Source organism: Bos indicus, chromosome 23, assembly GCF_029378745.1.
Source record: "Bos indicus isolate NIAB-ARS_2022 breed Sahiwal x Tharparkar chromosome 23, NIAB-ARS_B.indTharparkar_mat_pri_1.0, whole genome shotgun sequence".
In the NCBI taxonomy this organism is placed as follows: domain Eukaryota; kingdom Metazoa; phylum Chordata; class Mammalia; order Artiodactyla; family Bovidae; genus Bos; species Bos indicus.
This window is the reverse complement of record NC_091782.1, coordinates 41,385,530-41,400,588: the sequence shown is the minus strand read 5'-3', so window position 1 is coordinate 41,400,588 and position 15,059 is coordinate 41,385,530. Positions and strand designations below refer to the sequence as shown.

The window sequence follows — 15,059 nt, the reverse complement described above, 5'->3', positions numbered from 1 at the left end:
TTTGCATAAAGATTCTGAAAAGATATACACTGCTGCTGCTAAGTTGCTTCAGTCGTGTCTGACTCTGTGTGACCCCATAGACGGCAGCCCACCAGGCTCCCCCGTCCCTGGGATTCTCCAGGCAAGAACACTGGAGTGGGTTGCCATTTCCTTCTCCAATGCGTGAAAGTGGAAAGTGAAAGTGAAGTCGCTCAGTCGTGTCCAACTCTTTGCGACCCCACAGACTGCAGCCCACCAGGCTCCTCCGTCCATGGGACTCTCCAGGCAAGAGTACTGGAGTGGGGTGCCGTTGCCCTCTCCAGATATACACTGAGGAATTAAAATTATGGGTATCTTTTGTCTTTGTTTTTGCCTATGTTATTTTCTACAATAAGTAGAAACATTAAGAAGAATTCCATAACATTACCTTAAGATACGCAATTGTGTACACGTTCTCGGTAACTTTAAGTGGTATCTCTCACGAATACAGCAGAACCACAGCTCCCTTCCCTTCTGGAACCTCCCAGGCTTCAGAGTCACTGTTACCCACACCAAAATTAAGAAGTGGCTGTTTTGTGTAATGTGGCACTTTCAGGCTATCTACAACCCACGGGACAGCCTCCAGCTTGCCCAACCTACCCTTCTAAAGGCAGACTGGGAAACAGTCAATCTAGGTGCCTCCAGAAACTAAGGTAGTGGACAAAGATATTTCTCAGAGAGGTTCTCCATAAATCTCCTAGAATAAACATATATAGATAATCCCATTATGTGAACTATTGCCATTACCATCTATTACCAGGAACCAATCCATTTTGATGAATTCTTTGATAAGTGTTTGGAGAAAAGCTAACTCTGTCTAAACTCACTATTCATTAAATGAAATCCAAGATATGAATATATTTGAAAAAAGTAATCTACCTATGTCAGCTCAGGAACCAGATGCAGGTGTTAAGAAAATAATCTGTATGTGAAATCAGTTAAGATGAGGACTGGAATGGGGAGGGGGGGTGCTGGATAAATCTACATGAGAAAATCAAAGGATGTTTCATCATTCAAGAACCCAATCAAGAAAATTCAACTTCTAAAAATAAATGAAGAGATCTTCATTTTTAAAAAGTAATAATATATAAGTGCCTTAGAACTTTCCTATATTGGTTCTAAAAATAGTTGAATATATTCATCGGAAACCAGTGTCAAGAGCATTATCCCCTTTGAGGAACAAAATCTAACAAACAAGGTAGAAGTACAAAAGCAGAGTAAAACAACGTTAAACCAACACTTTTAAGCACCTTTAAGACTATTCTAGAAGATGAATACTAATGACTTTATAGTGTTTTCCTTAAATGATGGAAGCATATGGTAGCATAGAAAATAGCCTGAGATTGATACCATTAGATTAAGGAGTAATCACCACAAAATCAGATATGAAAAATGGATATAATAAGATGTCATTAAAAAAAAGATAAAACAATGGTTCTCAAAGTATGGTTCACAGACCCTGAGAGTTTCCTAAGACCTTCCCCAAAGCCCTAAAGGTCAGAACTATTTTGACAGTAATACCAAGAAGAGTATTTATTTGCTCTTTTCACTGCCCTGACATTTGTAGTGACTGCTCAAGAAACAAAGGTAGGCAAACCTACTGATACCTTATCGAGACTGAGGCAGAAACTTGGGTTTGTAGTCATTTTACTCCTCACCACCTCATAACCAACCACACACTAGTCCTTGATGTTGACTCTCAACCTCTGAGCACATCTGCACAACATCTGTACAGCAAAATGGGAGGCTCACATGCAGTACTCCCACTGCGTAAGGAAGTTCACGGATTTTCTTGACGAAAAGCATTTGTGCAACTGAGCAGTGAAAGTGCCTGGGAAATACCATGGACAGAGGAGCCTGGTGGACTCCTACAGTCCACGGCCTTGCAAAGTTAGCTACTTTTTTCTTTGGAACATCATTTTTAAAAGGATAATTGAAAAACAATGCCTATTCAGACTTAGTATTTGATAGACATATTGTCAAAAATGATTGTGAGTCTGTCACCTCAAAAAACAAAAACACCAAACTGACAGCACTTGTTTCCAATGATGAATTTCAAAGTTTCAAGTGAAAATTAAATTTTGGAAAGTTTACCTCCACTATCATGGGCCTGACAGCCTCCCAAGTACTTGAAGATTTTTTCCCCCCGATAATAGTTATGTTAATGAATATGGTTTTTTGACAGTGAAATGTGCTAGCATTTGGAAGATATGCGTAATTCAGGGAATCAGTATTTTCCAAATGGAGGGTACCTATTACAAAATCACACACAGGTAAAAGGTCCAAGTTTATTAACATGGTTTTAAATACTACATTCCAACTAACCTTTAAGACTCTGCCCCACTCCCACAACTGTGGAGGTTTAGTACTGTATCAAAGGCGACTATCCAAAATTACCTGAAATGCTTTTTTAAAATATCCCCCCTTTTTCTAACTACATAGCTGTGTGAAGTTGGATTTTTTTTTCTTATACTTCAAGCAAAACAATACATTATTGCAACAGAAGGAAATGCAGAAGCAAATGAGAATAGATCTGTCTTAAGTCAAGACACAAACAGATCTGCAAAACACAGAATGTCATTCTTCTCATTAAAATTTTGGAAAGTATAGCTATTTTTCAGACAAAATATTACTTTTGTTAACATGCAGTGGGTCTGTTGCTATTTTAGAACTTTTCAGTTTTAATTTAGAATGCAGTATATATCAAAATACTGTACTGTAGCGTATTCTAAATTTAAAAAAAACTGAAAAATTTATTTGACAGTACATATCAAAATCACAGAACTGTACAAAAAAGATCTTCACGACCAAGATAATCACAATGGTGTGATCACTGACCTACAGCCAGACATCCTGGAATGTGAAGTCAAGTGGGCCTTAGAAAGCATCACTATGAACAAAGCTAGTAGAGGTGATGGAATTCCAGTTGAGCTATTCTATCTCAAATCCTGTAATATAATGCTGTGAAAGTGCTGCACTCAATATGCCAGCAAATTTGGAAAACTCAGCAGTGGCCACAGGACTGGAAAAGGTCTGTTTTCATTCCAATCCCAAAGAAAGGCAATGCCAAAGAATGCCCAAACTACTGCACAATTGCACTCATCTCACACGCTATTAAGTAATGCTCAAAATTCTCCAAGCCAGGCTTCAGCAATATGTGAACCATGAACTTCCAGATGTTCAAGTTGGTTTTAGAAAAGGCAGAGGAACCAGAGATCAAATTGCCAATATCCGCTGGATCATCGAAAAAGCAAGAGAGTTCTAGAAAAACATCTATTTCTGCTTTATTGACTATGCCAAAGCCTTTGACTGAGTGGATCACAATAAACTGTGGACAATTCTGAAAGAGATGGGAATACCAGACCACCTGATCTGCCTCTTGAGAAACCTATATGCAGGTCAGGAAGCAACAGTTAGAACTGGACACGGAACAACAGACTGGTTCCAAATAGGAAAAGGAGTCCGTCAAGGCTGTATATTGTCACCCTGCTTATTTAACTTCTATGCAGAGTACATCATGAGAAACGCTGGGCTGGAAGAAGCACAAGCTGGAATCAAGATTGCCAGGAGAAATATCAATAACCTCAGATATGCAGATGACACCACCCTTATGGCAGAAAGTAAACAGGAACTGAAGAGCCTCTTGATCAAAGTGAAAGAGGAGAGTGAAAAAGTTGGCTTAAAGCTCAACATTCAGAAAACGAAGATCATGGCATCTGGTCCCATCACTTCATGGGAAATAGATGGGGAAAGTGTCAGACTTTATTTTTTTGGGCTCCAAAATCACTGCAGATGGTGACTGCAGCCATGAAATTAAAAGACACTTACTCCTTGGAAGGAAAGTTATGACCAACCTAGATAGCATATTCAAAAGCAAAGACATCACTTTGCCAACAAAAGTCCGTCCAGTCAAGGCTATGGTTTTTCCAGTAGTCATGTATGGATTGAGAGTTGGACTGTGAAGAAAGCTGAGTGCCGAAGAATTGATGCTTTCGAACTGTGGTGTTGGAGAAGACTCTTGAGAGTCCCTTGGACTGCAAGAAGATCCAACCAGTCCATTCTGAAGGAGATCGGTCTTGGGTGTTCTTTGGAAGGAATGATGCTAAAACTGAAACTCCAGTACTTTGGCCAGCTCATGCGAAGAGTTGACTCATTGGAAAAGACTGATCTGGGAGGGATTGGGGGCAGGAGGAGAAGGGGACAACAGAGGATGAGATGGCTGGATGGCATCACTGACTCAATGGACGTGAGTTTGAGTGAACTCTGGGAGATGGTGATGGACAGGGAGGCCTGGTGTGCTGCAATTCATGGGGTCGCAAAGAGTCGGACACGACTGAACTGAACTGATATATCAAAATGGGCTTCCCTGGTGGCTCAGTCTGTAAGAATAATCTGTCTCCAATTCAGCAGACCTGAGTTCAGTCCCTTGGGTAGGAAGATCCCCTGGAGAAGGAAATGGCAACCCATTCTAGTATTCTTGCCTGGGAAATCCCATGGACAGATGAGCCTGGTGGGCTATCATCCATGGGGTCACAAAGAGATACGATTTAGGGACTAAGTCACCACTACCAAATATCAAAATAACTCACATAAACAAAAGCTCTAGAGGTCCTCATTAAGTTTAAGAAAATGATAGGGTCTTGAAGCTAAACACATTTGAAAACCACTAAGGAAAAGTTGAATTAAAAGCATCCCTCATAATTCAGACAACTTAGTAACTGCTTCTGGGGAAACAGTGTTCAAACTCATCTTATAGATAAACCAATGGGAATTCTATCCCCATCATCTCTTCAATTTGTAGCTACATGACAAAAATATCCTTAGGCATCACTGTCCAGCTAATAGTCAACAGGACCAAGAGCAGGCAAAAATAAAAGTCCCAGAGCTATTTCCCAGTTTTCTAATCTTAATGCCCTTCTCTCCTCACTAATGGACTCTGAGCTCCTAGGTCTTCTAGATCTCTCCTCAATTCTTTCCTATTAAGATGAGAAAATATGAAAATAACTGCTAAAAGACTTAAGCTGAAAAGGCAAGTTCAGATAATTACCACTTCAATTCAGTGATGTCCTTTGCTACTGTTAAACAATTTGGGCAAATCTAATCCGGATTTGAAGCTGAAACTCCAATACTTTGGCCACCTGATGTGAAGAGCTGACTCATTTGAAAAGACCCTGATCTTGGGAAAGATTGAAGGCGGGAGGAGAAGGGGATGACAGAGGATGAGATGGTTGGGTAGCATCACCGACTCAATGGACACGAGTTTGGGTCAACTCTGGGAGTTGGTGATGGACAGGGAGGCCTGGCGGGGAGCGGTTCATGGGGTCACAAAGAGTTGGACACAACTGAGTGACTGAACTGAATCCAGATTTTAGAAGAATGGCAAAAACCACAAGACCATTTCACTCCCCTGTCCAGCTCCTGGGCTCTCTTGATGTTTCTAGAAATCCAACCCAAGAAACTTCAAAAAGCCAGCTTTTTTCCACCCCTTTTTCATAACCTTACTCCAGTATATAGTAAATCTCTGGCTCTAGCACACCACCTTGTCTTTCTGGATCTGATTACAGGCTGTACACCCTCCCTCACCAGCCCAATACTTCCTCCTCAGCCCTACTTCTGTTCAAGTATCTTCTAGATGCATAACTCTGGATTCTTTTATTTCTGTCCCATTTGACATTTAGATAACAATTATCTATCTTTCTTAATCTTAAATCCTTTATGCTTGATAAGGGAGAACACATCTGTATGCCTTCTCTGTTTTCTCTATCAAAATTGTTGTGGGTATGTTAACCAAAGGCAAATTCTTTGAATGCAGACGATATTACTGAATATTGATAGCAATGCTGCTAACTATTAAAATGTTCATTAAAAAAAAGAGAGAGAAAGGAGAGGCTAAAAAGAATTGATTTGTTACTGAAATAGTAAAAATTGATCCTCACTTTGCCAGAAGGCTTTGGATGCATTAAAAAATTCAAGATCCTTTTCACCAGTTCACTATTTACACCCGATCTCTCCAAGTCAAGAACCTCGCAGATGCTCTTTAACATGGCATTTCTAAATCTGAAAAAGAAAATGGAAAAAGCCAATGTGATTACATAGGAAAATTTATAAACATTCTCCACAATGTAAGGATAAGAGCTAACCCAACTGGCTCAGCCACAAACATTAAAAGCAGTCAGTGTTTCTCTGAATCTTAGAAGTACTCCCAATAATCTTGACTGGTGCATGCACAAAATATAGCCAGGTACTATTATAAACAGAAAACATCATTTACCATTTAAGTTTTAATGGTGGTATAAGAAAAAACTTACTTCATTCACTAGAAAATAATGTAAAATATTTCATTACTTAAAATTCACAAACTTGTTAATTCTTCTGGCTGGTGATTAAATACTACATTTTCCCCTGAGTATTCCTACTGACAATGTCTCAAAGAAAGTAATAGGTAATCATATTTAATACTCAAGTTTTAAACTACAGGGGACTTAATAAAGAACTTTTAAGAATGTATCATCTCATTAAAAAAATTATTTAAAGAATATATCATCTTGTCTGCATTAGGGTGGAAATTATTTCTATTAACTTGATTATCTTCAAAACAGTTTAAATGGCACTTATAAGTGAGGGAATGGAGTGGCTGACACAGAATAGGAGTCAAGAGTTTTTACTACATTTACATTCCCTTTGGACCTTCTAGATTTGGGGCTGGGTGAATGATTTACCTCTGTGTATCGTTCTTCTAAGGAACAGAAATGTCTTTGAGCTTTCAATAATCTTGATAGCCACTATTTTTCAGAAAGCAAGTCAATAGTTTATGATGACATGGTCTTGGAATTTAAAGCAAAGAATCAGCAGTCTACTGAAAATGTAAGGGCAGTTATACTTAAATGTTAAAAAAAAAAGCTGAAGCACATTAATCTAAACGTGATTATTTATAAAGATAACTTACTTTTTCAACATTTCTTCCTTCTTTTTATATTGGATACTTCCTTTTTCAAATGGAAAGCCACTGAACTGACCCACATTCTTCTTTAATGAGGACACCTGAAAATATTTCTCCTATTATTAATGCTACTTATTACCCAGTAATGTAAACAAGAAAAATTTCAAAGCCAACATTTTTCTTTTCACATCAGTCTCCATATTACAATACTGGTTTATTCCACATTTTAAAATTCACAATGGAAAAGTGCATTTGTTACTAAAATATTAACATTATAAAATGTTTACAAACAAAATGTTATCTGATAGCACCCAGGGATGTGGAAAGTTACTACTTAGAAGACACTCTCATTCCCTGGCAGTTCAGTGGTTCCAGCTCCCCGCTCTCACTGTCAAGGCCCAGGTTCATTCTCTGGTTGGGGAATAAATATTCCACAAGCCAGGCAGTGCAGCCAAAATAAATAAATAACGGGGAAAAAAAAATTTCCCTAAGTAATACAAGTTACCAGTAATATTAATTTTTCATTCAAGAAAGTCAGGGATTTATTCTTTAAAAAGTAAAGAACAGAGTCCCTCCAAAAGTCAATACCATTTAGCAGTAATGGGACTTGTGTAGATCAGACTATTGTCAGGGTTGAATGAGGTAACACACATGAAAACAAAGCTTACCACACTTCAGACGGTCTAACAATGTCAAGCTTTACTTTGCCCATGCACAGCCCAAAGCGAAGTGTCCTCAGGTGTATGGAATACTGAAGTTGTGTGTACAGTATTATGATCAGTAAATGAAACACTGATTTATTTTAACAAACTGTCAGCAAAAATTATCCCGATTTATCAGATATTTCCTCAAAAAATGAAACAATATTCTGTATTGTTTATTCTGAATGGCTAGAATCATTCAAAAAATAAATTTCTTCTAACACAGTTAAAGATAACTAAATCAAAACTTTGATTTCACAATCTGAAATTTTAGTTTGGCTTAAAAACAACTATGGGGTTCCCTTATAGCTCAGTTGGTAAAGAATCCACCTGCAGTGCTGGAGACCCCAGTTCGATTTCTGGGTTGGGAAGATCTGCTGGAGAAGGGAGGGATAGGCTACCCACTCCAGTATTCCTGGGCTTCCCCTGTTTCTCAGCTGGTAAAGAATCTGCCCACAAGGCAGGAGACCTGGGTTCGATCTCTGGGCTGGGAAGATCCCCTGGAGAAGGGAAAGGCTACCCATTCCAGTTTCTGGCCTGGGGAATTCCATGGACTATATAGTCCATGGGGTCGAAAGGAGTCGGACACGACTGAGCAACTTTCACTTAAAAACAACAATATAAAGAGCTCTGGATGTTACAATACTAATGGCTATATCTAGCTACATGTCCTAGGATATGTCATTAAACTGTCTGTCAGTTGGCTCACTTTTATGGAATGGAGATTGATCTAATTGATTTAGTTCTGCAACTAAAGTCCTTTCCAGAACTAAAATTATGTTCCTGTTGTAAAGTATTTTAACACATAAGTACACTACTAGGTAAAAAGTATAAAAAAGGTCTTACTGTTCCTGGTCTGTTGTAAAGCAGTTTATGGAGATTTCTAAGTTCATCTGTTTTCTTCTTACTCAAGAAGAAATGTATCCTTTCAATTTCACAAAGTTTCTGCCCTTTTCCTAGAGGAAAAAAAATACCATGTTAAACACCCATTATGTGTTAGAACATTTAATGAGAATTATTTTTAGAGCTTAGTTTACATATAACTTCTGCTCTCATAGAACAAATTAAATTACACCTGTAATATATTAGTACTTAGTAAACACTAAAAACTAAACACTGCTAACCATCATTTTGTATACTGAGGCATTTTTACTACAGAATGAAAGGAATATAAACTTACCTTGTGCGATTGTAAATGGCTCTCTTTGTAAGGAAGAGACTTGCATCGTCAACCTCTCTACTTTCTTCTTTTCCCTCTTGCCTTCCACAATGAGGCTCTTTTCTAGAAGTTAATTTAACACTTCTTAAGTAACAAAAAGCTTAAAGGATGTATTATATAAACATGTAGGGGAAAAAAACTGTAGAAACCTAGTATCTTATTCTCCTAAGTATGATTTAGAGAAGCAAATGACACAACAGAGGTGAAAATACTTGGTAAGTTAGTATTATCACTGAAATTTTTAAAATTTTATCTACCTGGCCAACCTGACAGAGGAACTGGTGTTTAAAAAAAAAAAAAAAAAATCAGAAGGCAAACAAACTTTTATCCAGCTACAATTATTGCTACAGAAGTCAATTTGTGAAAAATCACCAAGATGCTCATTAATCTACAATTTGATTAGACATATTCTATTTATTGGGATTCTGTTTACTGTACATCAGAAAACAGCAAGTTAAAATTTAGATAAAAGAATTTCAAGAGATAACCAAAGAAAATAGTAATTTAGTAAGCTGACAGAAGAAAGAAAAAGAAGAACAAGCCAGAGCACCCAGGTTAGTTACTACAGCTAGGGTAAAATTAGGCAAGTTAACATTTAAGGCAATCAACTGGGATGCCATTACTTTGTAGTTCAATAAATGATATTCATAATAATGGTCATAAAACCGTGGGAAAAAAAAGTTTTGCAATGTTTCGTCTGGACTGCAGTTTTTTACTTTAACACTTAAAACATTAAGCTGGATTTTCTAAAACCCATTTACTTTCTGACTGAGATAAACTCAGACAAATATGAGGACACTAATTACATATTGGTGGCAGGCCTTCCATTCTTTCACCTGAATGCCTTTTTTGTGCAAAGCTGCACTAGATACTAAGGGCGCATCAACAGATGGTTAAGAAATTGAGGGATTCCCCTGGTGAGTTCTCAATGCTGGGGCCCTGGGTTTGATCCCTGGTTGGGGAACAAGGTTCCACATGCTACAACTAAGATCATGTACAGCCAAATAAATAAAAATAATATTAAAAAAAAAAAAAAGGAAATTGAATATTTCCTGAAAAGAGACCATGTCTAGTAGAGTCTTCTGCTGCTGCTGCTGCTGCTGCTGCTAAGTCGCTTCAGTCGTTTCCGACTCTGTGCGACCCCATAGACAGCAGCCCACCAGGCTCCGCAGTCCCTGGGATTTTTCAGCCAAGAGTACTGGAGTGGGGTGCCATTGCCTTCTCCGAGTAGAGAATTTCATGCAAAGATGGGCTCGACAAAGGACAGAAATGGTATGGACCTAACAGAAGCAGAAGATATTAAGAAGAGATGGCAAGAATACACAGAAGAACTGTACAAAAAAGATCTTCACGACCCAGATAATCACGATGGTGTGATCACTGACCTAGAGCCAGACATCCTGGAATGTGAAGTCAAGTGGGCCTCAGAAAGCATCACTACGAACAAAGCTAGTGGAGGTGATGGAATTCCAGTTGAGCTATTCCAAATCCTGAAAAATGATGCTGTGAAAGTGCTCCACTCAATATGCCAGCAAATTTGGAAAACTCAGCAGTGGCCACAGGACTGGAAAAGGTCTGTTTTCATTCCAATCCCAAAGAAAGGCAATGCCAAAGAATGCTCAAACTACCGCACTCATCTCACACGCTAGTAAAGTAATGCTCAAAATTCTCGAAGCCAGGCTTCAGCAATACGTGAACGGTGAACTTCCAGATGTTCAAGCTGGTTTTAGAAAAGGCAGAGGAACCAGAGATCAAATTGCCAATATCCGCTGGATCATCGAAAAAGCAAGAGAGTTCTAGAAAAACATCTATTTCTGCTTTATTGACTATGCCAAAGCCTTTGACTGAGTGGATCACAATAAACTGTGGAAAATTGTGAAAGAGATGGGAATACCAGACCACCTGATCTGCCTCTTGAGAAACCTATATGCAGGTCAGGAAGCAACAGTTAGAACTGGACATGGAACAACAGACTGGTTCCAAATAGGAAAAGGAGTACGTCAAGGCTGTATATTGTCACCCTGCTTATTTAACTTCTATGCAGAGTACATCATGAGAAACGCTGAACTGGAAGAAATACAAGCTGGAATCAAGATTGCCAGGAGAAATCTCAATAACCTCAGATATGCAGATGACACCACCCTTATGGCAGAAAGTGAAGAGGAACTAAAAAGCCTCTTGATGAAGGTGAAAGTGGAGAGTGAAAAAGCTGGCTTAAAGCTCAACATTCAGAAAACAAAGATCATGGCATCCGGTCCCATCACTTCATGGGAAATAGATGGGGAAACAGCGGAAACGGTGTCAGACTTTATTTTTCTGGGCTCCAAAATCACTGCAGATGGTGACTGCAGCCATGGAATTAAAAGATGCTTACTCCTTGGAAGGAAAGTTAAGATCAACCTAGATAGCATATTCAAAAGCAGAGACATTACTTTGCCAACAAAGGTTCGTCTAGTCAAGGCTATGGTTTTTCCAGTGGTCATGTATGGATGTGAGAGTTGGACTGTGAAGAAGGCTGAGCGCTGAAGAATTGATGCTTTCGAACTGTGGTGTTGGAGAAGACTCTTGAGAGTCCCTTGGACTGCAAGGAGATCCAACCTCTCCATTTTAGCGGAGATCAGCCCTGGGTTTTCTTTGGAAGGAATGATGCTAAAGCTGAAACTCCAGTACTTTGGCCACCTCATGCGAAGAGTTGACTCATTGGAAAAGACTCTGATCTGGGAGGGATTGGGGGCAAGAGGAGAAGGGGACGACAGAGGATGAGATGGCTGGATGGCATCACTGACTCGATGGACTTGAGTCTGAGTGAACTCCAGGAGTTGGTGATGGACAGGGAGGCCTGGTGTGCTGCGATTCATGTGGTCGCAGAGTTGGACACGACTGAGCGACTGATCTGATCTGATCTGAGTAGAGTCTAGGAGACTAAAATATACTCCAAAGAAAATTAATACACTTCAAGAAAGATAAAATTGAAGTTCTGTGAGTTGATGAAAGAGTAATTCTTTTATGATTATGGATAAAGGATCAAAACATTGGAGCTGGCTTTGAAGGACAGGCAAGATCTGCAGATGTAATGCTCAGCCCAGACAGAATAAAAAAAAAAAAAGGGGACTCCAGCAGGTGTGTCCTGGCCATGGCGTGTATTAGCTGAACGAAGAATGAACAGACAGCACTCTAAAGCAACTCTGAAGATCACCGGCTTCCCTTCCCTGAATGATTTATGCCCTTAACTGGCTGTTGATTACCATCTATAAGCTAGTGACTTCCCTGGTCTACCTCCAGTCCAGAGCATTCTCTTGAGCTTCACACTGGACAGCTCCACTTCATGTCCTACAGGCGCCAAACTCAATGCACCCAAAACAGGAGTCATAATCATCTCCAAACTCACTCACCTTCGTGAATTCTACTTTTCAGAAAATGGTAGTATAACCTACCCAGCTGCCAATGACAGAAACCTAGAAGTCATCTTTTACGAGGCATCTCCTGCCACCTTTCCCCTCACTCCCCAAACTGCTGCCAAGTCAAGTCAATTCCACACCATATTTGGCACAAATTTCAGTGCCGTGTTTCTAGATGCCTCACTAGAAGAGTTATATTTTCAGGGCTGAGTAGGATAAAAACATCCTCCATTTAAATTGTCACACAAACACCTCAGAGGAGGAAAAGAGAACAGTAACAAATTTAAGACAACTACAAAACTGCCTGGGCGTTTTAAAAAAAGTTTTCATGTTAAAAAAAAAAAATCACAATTTGAACTATCAATCTCCCAAGCATTACTGTACTGGTCATTTATAGTGCCTTTATTGAACACATGACTTCTGTAATTTTTTCCTGACGTGAAGAAATTCATCATCTCAGTGGTATCCAAAAGCAAAAACTGGAGGAAAAAGTGCTGAGAAAGTCTTGGACTAGCAGTGAGATACTGCAGCCAATTTTCAGTTATTACATTATGAATAATTTAAAATTAATCCGTATTTTTCTCCTAAGCGTTTCCGTACTTAAATGCGGGCATGCTTGCCCTCTTAGAGCACCTACCACTTTAGACAAACAAAAAAGCACACCGAGTAATCTCAACCCAGATTGTATTCATAAAATGCTGATTATGGACTGGTTTAGGCTTGGAAAAAAACAAAACCAGTGAAACCTGGTTTGGCTGAGTTGTAATCAAGTATTAAATAAATCCATATTGGGCTAATATCATCAGAGAATGCTAAGATGTCTGACACGGAGATTTAAGTGGCTGGAATCATTTCATGAAGCTGGCATACCTCAACACGCACTGCCCCCTGGATAAACTGACCGCGGGACCACTCAATTCTGTAAGGTTCTCCCCATTTCAAGCGTCCAGTCACATAGATCACTACTGTTCTCCCTCTACACCAAAACTGAGACAACTCTGAGCTCTTTTAAGTTTCTTTTCACAGTTCACTGCTTTCGTACTCTAAGTAGCAACCGCTTTCACCGGTGTTTCCCCGTGAAAGTTAACTCCCTTAAGCCTCTGAAACGAACGTCTGCTGAAGCTCAGCAAATATACTCGAACGATTAAAATATTTCCAGGTCTAGCATTAACAACTTCTTCAATTCTTACTGTCAGAGCCTTACAATTTCGAAACGTAAAGGATGTGTACTGAAGAGCAAAAATAAAAGATTACCATAGTACCCTAAGGCCAGCAGTTTAAAAAAAAACAGATCTGAAACTTACAAACTTCCTGTCAAACAGTGAAATGTTATGAACGTCTGTCTGTTGCTGGCGAGAAGCAAACTGCACTCCGAAATAACAACAACGGAACGAGGATTTTGTTCTTTTTAAATTGGAATTCACAAAGTTATTTTCTCCACTGCTGCTCGGAGCGCGCACACACACACAAACCCCAGATAATTCCACATTCTTACTGAAGAAAAAAAAAATCACTCCTACTGAGCGTCTCTAAGTGCACAAAGAGCCAGAAAAAGCGTTTTCGGTACAATCCATCACTAGGAAAGACGACGTCCTCTCCCCACCTTTCTCTTCCTCCTCCTCTTCCTCGTCGTCGTCCTCGTCCTCCTCTTCACTTTCCTCTCTCGGGCCGGGCATGTCGGGCTCTTTTTCGGACGCGGGCTGGGCGGGGGCTGCCTCTCCCTCCGCAGCTGTGCCCGAGGAGGACATGCTGTGGACCTGCGGGCGCAGAGCACACCAAACCCCTCGGCTCGGTCTCCCCTAGCTCCCGGCCGCCCCGACCGGCCGGCCCACCCTGCGCAGCCCCAGGGAGCCGCGAGGAGCCCCGACCTCAAAGTTTGCCTCCCCGCGTATCCGAGACGACGGCGCTCACTCCCCCGGGGGGCAGCTTTTCCCTCTGGCCCCGCGAGCCGTCGCGCCGGCCGAGGCGGGAAAGCGCGGGCGCCGCGCCGCCCCTCCCACCGCCCGGCCTCGCGCCGCCGGCCGCCCCGCGTCCCCTCCCCTCCCCCCGCCCCAGGCCGCCGTCCAAATGGCCGCGGAGGTGCGGGCGGGGCCCCGCGCGCCCTCTCGGCCTCCCACAGGCCGACGCGGCCCTCACCGCGGGTCCCGGCGGCCACGGGCCTGGCGTGTGAGGGCACGAAGAGGCTCCCGGAGGCGGCGACAGGCGCCAAGGAGGACACGCACGGGCCGCTCGCTGGCCTGACGCTCGCGCCGCGCTCTCGGCTGCCCAGAATCAACACGATTTTCAAAATGGCGGTTCGGGAAGGAAAGCGGGAATGCGGCGGCCAATCAGGGCCGCGAGCTGGGAGTTGGCGCGCGCGGGGTTGGGGGGGCGGGGCGGGCGCTCGCCTCTGAGGAAAGCCCTCCGAGCCGGGGTGGAGCCTCGAGAGGTCGTCCTGGCGGCGGGCGCAGGGGGCTCGCGCGCTCCCGGGCCGCCCCGGTGGCGTCCCGCCGCCGATACGGCGCTCCGCTGGGAAAGCGGACAGGCGGCGTCGCTGGCGGCGGGCGGGAGCGGGCGCGGGGCCGGCGTGGCGGCGCTGAGCGGAAGAACGCTAGGGGGCCTGCCTGTGTATTGTCTCCGCGGCTCGTTCCCGGAAAGGAGGAGGAGCGGCCGTGGGTCCGGGAGGCGGCGGGAAGGAGGGAGGGTGAAGAAGTTTACATCCAGTTAAGTCCCTGTTACAGTTATTTCCCAGAGGTTGAGGGGAATTACTAAGTGAGTGATCTCTTAGGTCCCAGAGATCACGC

General features: G+C 41.8%; 1 protein-coding gene across 6 annotated transcripts in view; it reads right to left on the bottom strand.

Moving 5' to 3' along the window:
• Positions 1-14,786, bottom strand: part of DEK (DEK proto-oncogene) — a 47,262-nt gene extending 32,476 nt beyond the window's left edge. Inside the window, exons 1-6 of one of the 6 annotated variants that reach the window (XR_011563474.1) lie at positions 14,413-14,598; positions 13,880-14,033; positions 8,840-8,941; positions 8,506-8,615; positions 6,965-7,059; positions 5,955-6,075 (exon numbers count right to left, since the gene is read on the bottom strand). Coding sequence is in view for 5 of the 6 variants with exons in the window: in XM_070778341.1 (XP_070634442.1) it covers positions 5,955-6,075; positions 6,965-7,059; positions 8,506-8,615; positions 8,840-8,941; positions 13,880-14,024 (573 nt within the window). In the remaining variant the exon portion in view is untranslated. Of the gene's footprint in view, positions 1-5,954; positions 6,076-6,964; positions 7,060-8,505; positions 8,616-8,839; positions 8,942-13,879; positions 14,034-14,144; positions 14,284-14,412; positions 14,606-14,663 lie in introns of those variants that run through there. The other 5 variants (XM_070778341.1, XM_070778343.1, XM_070778339.1 and 2 more) reach the window with 5 other exon arrangements.
• Between the last annotated feature and the right edge of the window lie 273 nt (positions 14,787-15,059).